The 14,318-nt window shown below is 30.5% G+C and overlaps 1 protein-coding gene and 1 long non-coding RNA gene across 2 annotated transcripts in view; both read right to left on the reverse strand.

The window, feature by feature from the left end:
- Positions 1-223: 223 nt before the first annotated feature.
- LOC149055115 (uncharacterized) lies at positions 224-1,114 on the reverse strand. Its single transcript, XR_016192107.1, has 2 exons — positions 844-1,114; positions 224-708 (listed from the first exon to the last, which is right to left on the reverse strand). It is a non-coding gene; the product is annotated as an uncharacterized LOC149055115 (long non-coding RNA).
- A 5,381-nt stretch (positions 1,115-6,495) lies between these two features.
- The window catches only part of LOC107167623 (solute carrier family 22 member 4-like), a 34,513-nt gene continuing 26,690 nt past the window's right edge, over positions 6,496-14,318 (reverse strand). Inside the window, exons 3-11 of the mRNA XM_015516767.2 lie at positions 9,854-10,097; positions 9,679-9,785; positions 8,803-8,957; positions 8,550-8,718; positions 8,272-8,434; positions 8,044-8,138; positions 7,701-7,915; positions 6,970-7,151; positions 6,496-6,841 (exon numbers count right to left, since the gene is read on the reverse strand). Coding sequence (XP_015372253.1) covers positions 6,695-6,841; positions 6,970-7,151; positions 7,701-7,915; positions 8,044-8,138; positions 8,272-8,434; positions 8,550-8,718; positions 8,803-8,957; positions 9,679-9,785; positions 9,854-10,097 — 1,477 coding nt within the window. The 3' untranslated portion in view covers positions 6,496-6,694. The remainder of the gene's footprint in view (positions 6,842-6,969; positions 7,152-7,700; positions 7,916-8,043; positions 8,139-8,271; positions 8,435-8,549; positions 8,719-8,802; positions 8,958-9,678; positions 9,786-9,853; positions 10,098-14,318) is intronic.

Below are 14,318 nucleotides of genomic sequence, written 5' to 3' on the forward strand. Positions count from 1 at the left end.
TCCTCCAGGTTGAATTATACAACAAGTTTATTAGGTTTTAAGGATAAGACATAAAATAGTCTAATATTATATAGTTAGAATATTAACTATATAATATAGTATGATGCCCCATAGGCCATAATACAGGATTATATTTTCATACATTTAAATCAATAAATGATGAAGTAAATACTAATTAATAAATATTTTTAAGTTATCTTTAAAATGAATACAAAATACCATATATTTTGAAAAGATTGTTAACAGTTTATTTTAAAAATTGAATTATGAATATGTTTTAAAAATATTTTGAAAAAAAAACATTTTTCCGGCCAAAAAATCTTGAAAACGTTTTTAAAATATATGTTGACCATTAAAAAATCTTTTGAAAATATTTATTATTTTCTGAAAAATGATTTTAAAACGGCTTTTTGCTATGTGGGGAGTTGTTGTACCAGCCGGTAGTACCTAATCTTTTATGAAAGTAGAACCTTTTTGCGGCGATTTGAATATCTCTACATTTTTCCAATGGAAATACCTTAACTGGTATTGTTATATATCGGTAACGGTGCCAACACGGTCGTAAAACACCGTAAAAAAACCATACACCAGATCCAATATCAAATCAACAAACAGTATGTAGACGGCGTGGAATATGTAGAATAGACACAATAAGCACACGATCAAGTAGACGTACCTGAACATTTTTATCCAAATGTGTTTGGCGGTCTGAAAGAAAAAGAAAAGAAAAATTAGATTACTCTCCAAGAGAAGGACTACATTTGAATATTATAAATACACGCGTAAAACGACAAAATATGTTGATTTAAAAAAATAATATTACAGGTAATAATGTATACATACCTAAATATTAATTAAAAACGTCGCCGTGCGCGGTACAAGTGTACAACACGTGTGTAGGGAACGTGTGTTACAGTTCAAATAATGACATATCGCAGTATGAACACTTTTATTATCGTAGAATCGTAGCGGCAGGTTTGTTGGAGTCTCGTGAAGAGGGATAGTCGAAGGATATTTACACGGAGTAATATACAGGTTGATCAGAATATCGTTGTTTACGACATTTTTTCCCACAAAAAATAAATTATCCTAAATACAGAGAGTTTTATGAAATTGAAACTTTACTAAACAGTAAATATCTAAATACCTAGTTCGATCTAAATTCAATTTTTTTTAAACATCTTTGACGGTGACGGGGGACTCGTGTAGGTAAATGTCTAAAAATCAGATGAAAACTACTACTTTTTAGTGTCACGTTCGCTGCAATTTTTTGCTCTCGTTAATTTGTTGATACACGAACATCGAATATTATTGAAAAAATGTCAAATAGTATTTTGTTTCTATCATTGGCCCGTAAGTTGAAGTTTATACCCGATGGATTGCACAAGTTATACTTATAAGTTTTAACAAATGACCTCGCAATAGTTGTGTTCAAATACTTTGAACATGTTTGAGTAAAATAATTACAAAATTGTTTATCTAAATAATATTCAACGTTTGATATAAATATAAAAAGAGTTTTAGTAAAGTATCCTACTTCTGCTGATTATACAACTTCAATTATGTGTTGTCAATTCTCGTTAAAATATCTAGACACTTGACGTTTATACCATGTGACGATATAAAAAGGTTTTTATCAAGACCATCAATAAACGTGATATTCCCAAACGGTGGCGCACATAGAACCTGAAACACACGACCAAAAGAGCGATTTTTCGACAACTAAATTTCAACGAGTTGACGAGTAAAAAGCGCATCGAGCAGGTTGCTATAACAAAGTAACGGTGCTATAATCCATTGTCATACCGAGAAGGTTTCGAACGATCAGCACCGGTTTCTATCCCCCAACGGGTATATATACCGGTATATCTACCGGTATATCCGTTTAGAATAGACACTTCTACTTCAACATTCTTCGATCCACTTTCAACCAAACATTAACGCTCGAAGACAAGAAGAAGAAGAGAACCGGAGTGACCAATCGCCGACGAGCAGTTCAGTAGTAAAACGTTAACAAGCTGCAAGTAACATTTGGCGATATCGACGAGCAACAGCTAACATTGCTAGCACAGCAACACTCCTCGTACCCGTGAGCAACCCGTCTGGAAATCTCCACACATATTGTTTCATGTTTGTACGAGTTGTACTCCCTGTCTGTTTAGCGGCGACAAAACCAAGCCGCCTGCGACGACCAATCAAGGAGGCCGATCTCACCACTTGGTGAGCATCATCTCCCGGAAACGAGCTTCTACTCGTGTCAACGCGAATACAGTTCGTTTGAATAATTACTAACCGTTGACACGGGCCAGGAACATCTACGACCAATTCTATTTAATATTTATACAACAAGTGTACCAGGCTCGTCGACCTACCCGAACCAATATCAGCGACCGGACAAAACTACTCCGCAGGATCTGCTAAATCGCCAGAGCTTGAGAGACGTCACTCACCGTGTCCGGATTCACGACCAACAGAACCCCCTTATCACCCCTCCCCTCGGTCGCTTTTGAGAGTCTACCATTTCCGGGTTCGATTCGCACGGCAGCAGTCGCTATATTGACAGTTAGACACTGCCTGTGGTCGACCCCGTTCCCTAAACTGCAGTGTAATTCCTCGTAATTATACCTTACTTTGTAAATGTGGCAGCGCCTTTGGTCCGTCGTGGAATTACGCCGATCGCGGCAGCTCGCCTTTTGGCCTGAGTGTTGTGCTAGTGTAATCACTACCCATTGTATATAATTAAAAATAAACAAATGAAATGATTACCAAGAAGGCAGAAAATCAGTGTTGTTATTTCAAAATACGAAACAGGTTATTAATAGCAACTGTTTCACACTGATACGATAAAAAATAGTAAAAGATAAGATTATTTTTGTAAAGATGTTTTGTCACCGTAACGAATACTCCAAACTACTTGTTTATAAGGTTAGGTTACCTCTTTACGATATAATATATATTATATATATTATATAAATCTATTACGATTGTTCTCTCGACTAGTTATTACTATATAATACACTTCGCCCAAATCGCCGTACTGTTATCAGTCCAACCCCTATTTTTCACAAAAATTCGTACTACTCATCTTTTAATATATCATGAAATAATACAGATCCGTGGGGGGCTAAAAAAATGTATTTTTAAAAAATGTGTATAATGTATTCTGTACTACCTATTACTATCTAGCAAGTAGTCTTATTTATTAGTATTTAGTAGGTACACACTTTTCGAATCCGTAGTGCACACTTTCAATTTCGGAATACACACTTTGTGTCGGGGTTCACTAAAAAATAGGACCTGGTTATCATCACTACACTTGCAGATACAGCGGAATACTCATGTAAAAGCTATGTGCACGTTGTACGATGTGTGCATAATAATAATAATATGTACATTTTAGGTTAGGTTTATGGCACTCTTAAGTCAACTGACGAGTGAGAAATGTGCACAATGTACACATCACGCTCGATGCGAAGATTTCAAAATACAAATTAAACACTAGATAAGTCTAAGTATATATCATTTTAGACATTTCATAAAATTGTAGACAATAAGCCACCCACATCGAATGTTATCCTACGCGTAACGTATATGCACTTTATTTTTATATGCGCTATTATAGTATAATAATTAATGATTATACTAAGTTATATTACTGACTTTCGTCGAAGTTGGTCGAGCATCATCTGATGCAGCACTATATGTGACAGCGCTGCAACCGCAACTATATAATATATATCTATACGGACTTGAAGCCCCTCAAACATATTATTACATATATAGGTTTACTGGTTTAGGTCGCTCGATTCAGAAGCTTGCGGAATATTTTTTCGTGCGAAATTTACAGTTTATATAATAACGTTGCACACCACAATAATTTAGTTTTTGAGGACCATAATAACCTCTTATCCCCCCTCCCCCCAAGAATTACTTCTGATGTCGTGATATACTTTCAACAGTATACATTTCCGCAGATGATATATAGTATACGCACATAATAACATTAAACGAGCTCATGCACGGTATATATATATGAGATGGTATAACCGGTATGGTTACATACATGCAGGTGTACGTGTAGGTACGTCAGTGGGGTAGCTATCCTAGGGCAAAGTGGGGCAGTTCCCCGGGGCTCAGATTGTCGCTTTGAGGGCCTATCGTGATTTCTCCAATCATTTTTGTACCTATACTACTCATTAAAAATAATTCCGTCCATCTATTTCATTATGACATCGTAGTGTATACCCGTCCTTATATCCATAGCTACAAATTACAATATGTGTAATATTTTAAATTTTGATTAAAATTATATTGGTCTAAATTAATTACTGCCCAGGGGCCTTTTCCCATCTCGCTACGCTACTGCAGGTGTACGTACGCATATTATTGTATATTTTTATAATATTTTATTAAATAAATATTATATGAGTCACAGTTGCAGGCCAAGAGAAAATTTGTAGATTAAAGACCGTCCTCGAATTCTTGTTTTCCCCGTTATATAATATTGACACTATTAGACGACTTTCAGAGATCGGTGCATCATGACGTGGCTCGTTGGCTCACCTATAGGGGCTAGGAGACGATATTTTTGACACGAGTCAAAGGTATACAGCCACCAAGTGGTTCGTCACAATATGTGCGTTATCGCCGTTATTTAAAATAGTGAAACAGAAGACATTATGTTAATAAAACCACTAACTAGCGTGGTTATGTCCGCATGACGACAATGTGTAAGGTGATTCTTTTTCAGGCAAAAAACAGTAATTTTTTCCAATTTTCATAATAATATAATTTTTATATAGTTATACCTAATTTCAAGTCAATATAAAACAACGTTATTTTTATTTTTGAACGTCATCGTACATTTTTTATTTCCCGAATAGTTCAAGCAGACTATATTGAACCGACATTTTACTCCTGTGAAATTCAACTTTATTCATTTATTTTTAAATATTTACGATTAATTAGTTAATTAATTGCCTACTTACTCGTTCGATTTGTATGTATCAAAATACTAAGAAAATTATTTTGCTTATAAGAATATGAAATTAAAAGGTTATATGCGCTGTTGTTTAATTCAAAGTAAACTCTTAAAAAATAATTACGTTAAAAATCAGTAAAAAATATAATTATCTTCAAGAATGTTGTATTGTAATGAATTGGCAGAATGCCATCAAAAATATTTTCAAAATAGTTCATTAAATTATGTCGAACAATTTAATAGTCTAATTTTCGAGCGTTTGCCTTCTAAGCATTAAGCAATCACCTTGAATAATGGTTGGCAACGATGATGGTGGTAGTCAACAATATATCAACAATATCTACAATATTATGATAGGCGGTAACAATTTGTTTGCAATTAGTAATAATGACGGTGAAATGACTGCGAGGCGTTAGCTTGGCGCCGGCGGCGCACGGCGTCTCGCTGCAGCTACCATTCTTTAAACACATTTTCATAAGTTTATTTTTTTATAAATATTTTTTTACATGTTTCATAAAGGTATCTATGTTAATGTTTTATTTATCTAAGTACTATATTATAATTTGTTTAGAGAAAAATGGTTTTCGGACAAACTGAAGTGTATTTTATATCGCTGGAGGAGATAGGTTAGGTTAGATGAAAAATTATAATGGTTGTAGTCGAGCATTTAATTCCAAGAACAGTAATTGATGGAAATGATATTGATAGGTATATTCGTATATTAAAGTAAGCATAATAATGTATATGTATAACGCGATTAAAAAATATAAAAATTCGAATTCGAATAAAGGTAAAATGGTATGGGGAGGTAAGCATGCTAGGTGAATTACCCTGTATTTTTTACACAATATTTATTATTTGATTGATTAAAACTATATGTTTATTTCTATAATAACATAAGAACAAAAATTTGGTAATTTAAGTGTTTTATTAATTTTTATAACAAAAATGGTCGATACATTAAACTTGTAAATAATGATTTTTTTAAAATAAAAATATTATATTATAGAATTTCAACTAAAATAATAATATAATATATAATGTCTTTAATTCCTTAAATTTATTTATGCTAATATACATTCGTATAAGTATTTCCTAATAAAATATATTATAATAATAATCATTAATCAACATTATTGCTAAAATTAACAGTTCATATTTTATTTATAGTGTTGGAACACTATTAGCACTTGTATATTATATATATATATATATATTAACTATAAATAATATATAATATTATATACTATATAGTTATACAACATACAATTTTTTTTTTTAATTTTAAAATCGTGTAATTAATACATATTTAATATCACAGTAATTTCAGAAATATAAAAAAGAACACCTAAAAAAGGGTGATGAAATGGAATTTGTTGAGATATTATTTACCATTACATTATATGTAATATGTATACATTTAAAATAATTCAATATTATGTAAAGAGTACACATTCATACACAATTAGTGGAGTTAGTACATATATGAATGATGTGAACTTAAAGATTATAGAAACTTGTTTCCTTCAGTTAGGGTTTATAAAATACTATTGCTTAGCGTTAGATAATTATAAAAATAAATCATACGTTATGAGACACATGGAATCATCATTAAAAGTAAAACTTATATGTACAAATGTCATAAGGCACGACTGCAACCGGTGTATTCTAGCGTTATACTTCCGTTGAATTTACGAACCACTTAGAATCTTTTTAGACCTCTCCAACGAATTCAGCTTGTTTAACTGTGTCGGGTAATTTTTGATCTTTTGTTTCCGGGAACAAGAAAGCTAACGCCCCGGCCATAAATGATATGATTCCGAACAACATGATCGGCACGTATTGTCCAAAATAGGTACTCTGTGAAACAGTATTTAAATAATTTTGACGTTATACATAATATAATAATAATAAATCGGGCATGATTTATGCGTTTCTATTTTCATTGAGCTTATCGATCTATCGAAAAAAAATTGTCAAATACACACCAACAGCGTCATCTGTGGAGCGAACATGGAACCCATTCGACCAAACATGGAAGCTATGCCGAATAATGACATACGTAATTCGGTGGGGAACATCTCTGCGGTGAACACGTACATAGTATTAAATGCCATGGTGATGGCGTACTTGCTGCTCAAGAACAAGAATAGTTTCGTCCACAGATAATCTGTAAATTAATGATATGTGGATTCTATTGTAAAAAGGCCACGTCGTATAGACATGACGCGATTACACGAATTAGTGTATTTATTAGTATATTCGTTAATGGTTTCAAAAATGATAGATGCGGTTATAAACAACAATTATATTTTTATAAAAAACTAGTTAGGTAGGCACCTAATTGTTTTTTAAATAGATAAAGTTGTATAATTTGAAATTTGCTTTACAATCAATTTTTCTTAACCAAGTTATTTAGGTACCATTATAACATAACATAGGTTACCTATATGGTTGATTTTCTAATTAAACAAAATATATGTATTTATATATTTGCATGTTTTGTTATATGTATAATAAGGGTTACCTATTAGTTATAGTTTATAATATTAATATGAATTTATACAAATTTTGATAAGGTAATATTTTTACTTGATTATGCCTTAGTCCAGATGTATCACATATCCACATGATTTGCATATTATATTATAGAGAACACGCGTAAGGTAATAATAAAATTACGTGAAAAAAAATCTGTCTAAAACAAGGGTTTGCTTACTCATAGGTATTACGTTCACCATAATACATCCGATGCCACTGAAGAGGAATGAAAACGCTTGAGTATTTCGTCTGGAAAAGTGTTCCATGAAATACCACGATGTCAAAAACGCTGGTACTTCTACAATGTTAACAAGCATAAAGTTCAAGTATTTGTTACCGGAGAGCTCCACAGAAGTTAATGAGAGACCGTAATAAACTAACGTAATCGTTGTCCTGAAGTCACAAAAATTTATCAAGATATTTAATTAATCACATTTTAAAACGAGAAGGTAGAAAACATCATATAATTTACCTATGATGAATATATTTTAATATTATATATTTAGATACCGTATACTAACCAGCAAAACGAGCAGTTGATCAGCCGCAGGAAAATCTCTTTAGAACTAAATATTTTACTCATCAATTTACTACAAGACAATTGGATTTCGTCGGCCTGAAACGACATCGGTAAACATATTATTATATCATGTTGATTTATTTATTTAATCATGTTACAATATTTTAACGGAATTATAATTTATGAACCATCGAGCGGCGATTTAAAATTTTTTCTAATTTATCATTACCTCTTTCGTGGTGTTGGCGTTGACTATGGTGTTGGCGATCAGTGCTTCTTTGACGCTAGACGGTAGTGTTTTGCCATTAGATTTGGCAACTTTTGACAGAACTTTGGCCATTTCTTCGATTCGATTTTGCGTTTGAAGCCATCGCATGGACTCTGGTACGTACCTATATCACAACGGCACACAGACAAATGTGTTTAAAACTTTACATTTATTATGTCAACTCAAACGTGTAATCGTGTTTATGTACTATGGAAATGGTAAATTATTATCAAACTTACCAAGTGTATCCTAATATAAGTAATCCGGGCAAGTAGAGTACCCTAAGCATTACCCTCCAATCGAGAATCATATAAGCGGCGAAGCCCATAATAACCGCGCCCATGGGATAGAAACAGCCCATCAGAGTACTGACGGTAACCCGCGATTTCGGACTGACTAATTCTAGACCTGAAATAAACATTTTGATATTATTATAAATACGTATATTGATTTTATAACATGTTTTGTGATTTCAAGGGTTTTATTTCTCACCTAATACAAATGTGGCTCCATACACTCCACTAGAAGCCATGGAATCCAAAAGTTCGAAAATGAGAAATGAATAGTAATCGGTAGTGAAGGACCGGGCCGTGCCGAGTATGGCTGACGTAACTGACCCTATAATTAAGATAAACTTCCGTCCATACCTTTATGTTTACAAAAAAAGGTGCATAATATTAAAGAAAAAACTTAATAGAAATAATAGAAAAAAAAATGTATAGAATACATATAGGTACTCATTATTATGCAAAATGTAACAATAACGGTGGGTTTTGTTTTTATAAGTGGATATTTGAAAACTTATCCACTATGATTATGGGTTTTATTTCATAGGTAAAGTTTTATTTCGGTGTGTGGTTTCGATTTGTTCGAGTTTGTAAAAATAAACTACGACTGCTATGATTTGTTTGATGTATACGTCAAGCAATAGTTGTATTCATACATTTATCCATTTAAGCCATATGGGATCAGTGCTATGGACTTGATCCAGGCAAATAATACACACATGCTAAGTGTAACAAACTCGTCCACAGAAATTTCAAATGAAATCAAATCCAAACTATGGTAAACCACTTTCTGATGATTGACGGGGTAGAGGCGCATACAAAACAGTTAAGTAATAAATAGATCCTCCGGGTGAAATGTAATTAAAAAATTTCAAATGTTGAAGGATTGTAATTACATGAATATTTTATGTTTGAAAATTAGGCCTACAAACCATCCATATCAAATCTATTATATTATAGCGATGATTATATTATACAGACATTGTATAAACGACGACACCGAATAAGCTATAGCAATGCATCATACGCGGTAATGCGGTATAAGTATAAGGTATACTTTATAGATAATTATATTACTCACTTGTCCGAAATAAATCCTGCTAAAGGAATGCCGATAAATTGACCAATGCTGTTGATGGTTCCCACCATGCTGAGTTTCCATTTGTTTTCCTCGCACATAATACCAAACTGTATGCACAAAACGGGTATTGTCAGAGGGGTAACGTAAAATTATATAATTGAGGCCACCCACTCACATCGTTTACTATCGTTCTTTCCGTTTCACCAAACACCCATTTGTTGCACTTCTCTTTCGAATTGACATCGAATGCATCGAAATTACACGTGTTATTTGCAGAGACGTCCGTCCCGTTGGTACTCCGGTAGTGGTACTTGAGGCATTTGTATGGCTCTATGGTCTTTTCGTTGAAAGGTATCGACCGGTTTAACCAGTCCGGATCGTAAATTGGGTTGTCGATGTCGCACTGTGGAATTTCGCATCTGAAACAATCACAGTTAAAAATTATAATTATACGTTTAACAGATAGTTTGTAAAAATAAATCCGAATTACAATCTAAAAATATAGTTGTACAGGTGTCATGCGAGACACTATTGATACGTTTCACAGTATAGCATGTTCTAGATTTTTTATAGCAGCACAATTTTAAATTTTAAAATAACGATAATAATCTTTATCTTATAGTAAAATCACAATATTTGATAAAAGATTGTGTAGAAAGTGGAAATTGATTAGAACCGAACGCTCTTGTTTAAATACACAAGATAACGACATTCTATATAATTTTACTACCTATCATAATTATTATCTCTTATTAAAAAGTATTGGCAAAGCTTTTATCTACTCATATTTCTGATTAATTCGGAGGTCTGGAAGGCACTGTTGTTCTTTGAAGTATTACTCCTTGTGTCAGAAAAATATTCTATATTATAATAATATTCTACTTATATCCATGTAGTTTGTTGTAGGTATATTATAAGTTGATAAGTTTTAATTAAAAAAATAATTTGATTGTAAATTTTAACCAACTTAAGTTTATCGAATAATTGTTGTTTATAAATTCATAATAAAAAAACTATAAAATGAATTAATTATATTATTAGTATTTAACTATAAACAGTTAAGTTGATGAGCACGAATGTACTAAAAATGCCTATCCAATGCGCCCGACCAAAATATATTTTTCCAAATATATTTTAACGGGATTGGTAAATTGAGTCCCAAATGACCCTAACTCGGTAAATTGAGTCCCGTGGAAAAATAGGTAGTAGGTAAGTTGAGTCCCAGAAAAAATAAGGTAGTAGGTAATTTAGGTCCCAGGGAAAAACGATTTATATGCATTTAAAATTTAAAAATATGCACTATAAAATTGTTATTTGTGATTTGTGGACATTCATTGACTGCATGTATATGATTTTGAAAATAGCAACATGCATTTTTATTAATTATATAATTATTTTTTATGCAATCAAAATGCATGTTGCTATTTTCAAAATCATATACATGCAGTCAATGAATTGTTCACAAATCATAAATACAAATTTTATAGTGCACATTTTTAAATTTTAAATGCATATAAATCGTTTTTCCTGGGGACTCAAATTACCTACTGCCTTATTTTTTCTGGGACTCAACTTACCTACTACCTATTTTTCCCCGGGACTCAATTTACCGCTTTCAAAATGTACCAAACTTATCTCGGACTCAATTTACCTAGCCCCGTATTTTACATCATTTTTTATAATGTTGTCAATAACGTTTTTAAATATTTTAGAGTAATATATTTAATTTAGTACATTACAAAATCGATTGTTTATTTTTTTAATTTAGGATTACATTTTAAAATGCATTATAATTACAATACAATTGATTATATTTTGTAATGCGTATTTTATTACGATATGCAGTTAAAAAAAAACGCAGTAAGATTGACAAATTAATCATTTCTAACCTTGTACATTAATAAAGTAATGAAGTTACATAAGTTGCAATATTATATAACGATTGTTACTATTTTTAAATTCTCTACTATTGTTGGTTTTTTTAAAATCTTATATTTTTATTGATAATTGATCGTTTATTAATTAGTAATAACGAAATACCTATCAATATAATATACATAATATTTATCTAAATTTAGGTACTACCAATTCGATTCAATAATTTATAAGGTGAGTAAGTTACATGTTTTATTTATTTATGTTAGGAGAAATATTTGAACACACGAAATTATACTGTTACTGTGAAACAGGGAAGAACGTAGAGGGGTTTGGTTGTTTAATGAAAGTGAATATGAAAAATAATTTCTCATTTTTTTATTATTTACAATTATACTTTATATAAAGTTATATAAATTTCATTTTCTATTAGACAGTATCATTCTATCATACTATTACTATAAGTACATATTCTATGAAACTTCATAATAACGTAAAATTAATATTATTTAAAAATAATTTATCATTTAAAAAATTTTGCTCACATTCAATGCATTTCCAACATATGTTTCAAATACATATTAATACGTATCTAAAGAAGTTTTAACAGGAAAAAAAAGGTACTTTAAAGAAATACATTTAATTAAGATCATAAATAATTAAATAACTAAACAAATAAAATAATATAATATATCCAATACAAGGATGCAACAGAATAATTTTTGAACCAAAATTCATTAATTTTATTTGAAAAACCCAGAAAGTAAAAAAGTGAAATAGAGCTCAGTGGATTTATATATTATTTACTTATCACTGAAATATCCATGGTTCGTTAACTTTGTACTTAAAATATAATTTTATACTATTTATACTGTATTTTTACTATTTATTATTCAATGTATATTATCACATTTTTTAAATTTTTTAAGAGAAAAAAGACAAATTGAATTTTTTTAATTATAAAAACTTGAAGTTTATATATTTTCATCTTGAATTTTAAATTCAATTTATTTTTTTTGCGATGCAACTATGAAATTCGATCACAAAAAGTGTATACTTCCAACAACTCGTCAACAAAAATTTAAATTATATGTATACAAGGGTTTTATTTCTGGAAGGAATATATTGGTTTTACAATGATGGATTTTTTTATGTTATAATTTTTCCTCGTAAAAGGAGTGGTTTAAAAGTTTACCGTTCAATACATTTTGGAAATTGAACTCTGATGGTATTTTAGGACGTCACTTTTAGGATTCCCCAGAATCTGTTTAGAAAATTGTGAAAAGTTGTAATATACAACAAAAGATATATATATATATCATATAACATGACATATGCACATAAACTCACAATTTGCACATACAACATTTTTACTAGATTTATGTGGACGAAAGAATAAATATAATTTTGTTTTTCCTTTTATCTCTTATCCTACCTATATACATAAATTATAGTTTTGGTTTGGTTGTATTGCACTCAACTTCCAAGTATAAATAGGTATAGAGGTATACTCTTTAATTCCAATATTATTATACCCATCATTCTACGAGTAAAATATAAGCTTTTAACGGTTTAAATGATTAAAGGCTCGCCAAACCTAAACATTACAAATTGTAGCTAATTTATTTAGCTCTAACTTCTCACAGCTAAAGTGGAAATAAATCAAATAACAAAAATTGAAGTTATGTAGATTAGTTATTCTAGATTACTTAATAGTTACTATATAGTTCTGTTTTATATAAGCAGCGCCGCATTTATCGATGAATGTATTTGTTACTGTAATACTGTGACTTGTTTAATTAAGTTTATCCGTATAATAATATTTTATAATAAATTAATAACTTTATATTTTGTATTTTAATTTGATTTAACGGTTCCATAATATATTTGTGTCTATTAGAATTTATACTAATGAGTGGATTTTGACGTTAAAAAAGTAGTATTTATTTTTAACTAACCACAAAAAAAGCTACCTATTATCTGTGTTTATTGTAATTAAGGTAAACTCAATTATTTTATTTCTTCATGAATAATTGGATGCAGCTTTAAATTATTTAATTCGCATAATGTATAAGAATGTTTCATGAGAATGTTTATTGTCATTACACTTAAACATAATAAATGCACATATTATAACAATTTTAGATCGACAAATTGCTTATATATACAATTATAATAGATAAAATAAATTAAATCTACACCCGCATTTGTGGTATCCATCGTACAAGTACGTAGCTTCGTAAATTTTACGCTCAGAAGATCACGTTTATCTCCGTTAGTTTAAAATTTAGAGTGAATTGACCTGATAAAAAAATTAAAGGCAAGATTATGATGTATAGGGCATCTCATGGGCTTTGTATTATATTTTGATTTTAAATCGAGTTATGAGTGTTTTTATAGATATACAAACAATTTACAATTTTAAAATATTCATAACTCGCTTTAAAATTAAAATATAATAAAATGGATATGAGAATCCCTATATAATAATCTTGCCTTTAATTTTTTTTCAATTCGCTCTTAATTTTTAACTAGTGGAGATAAACGTTATCTGCTGAGCGTGAAATTTGCTATGCTACACACTTGTGCGATAGAGACAACACAGTGGCATCCTCTTAAAAAAAATATTATGAAGTCATCGCATGTATTTAGTGATCGGTTAACTTACGTTTTGCTTAATGTGTATTATACAATATACCTAATACAAAATCAATTATATTATACTAAAATTATACATTTATATAATATATATACTATTAATTGTG

This window comes from Diuraphis noxia, unplaced genomic scaffold, assembly GCF_037042655.1.
Source record: "Diuraphis noxia isolate RWA-SAM2 unplaced genomic scaffold, SU_Dnox_SAM2 contig0005, whole genome shotgun sequence".
Taxonomy (NCBI): Eukaryota; Metazoa; Arthropoda; class Insecta; order Hemiptera; family Aphididae; genus Diuraphis; species Diuraphis noxia.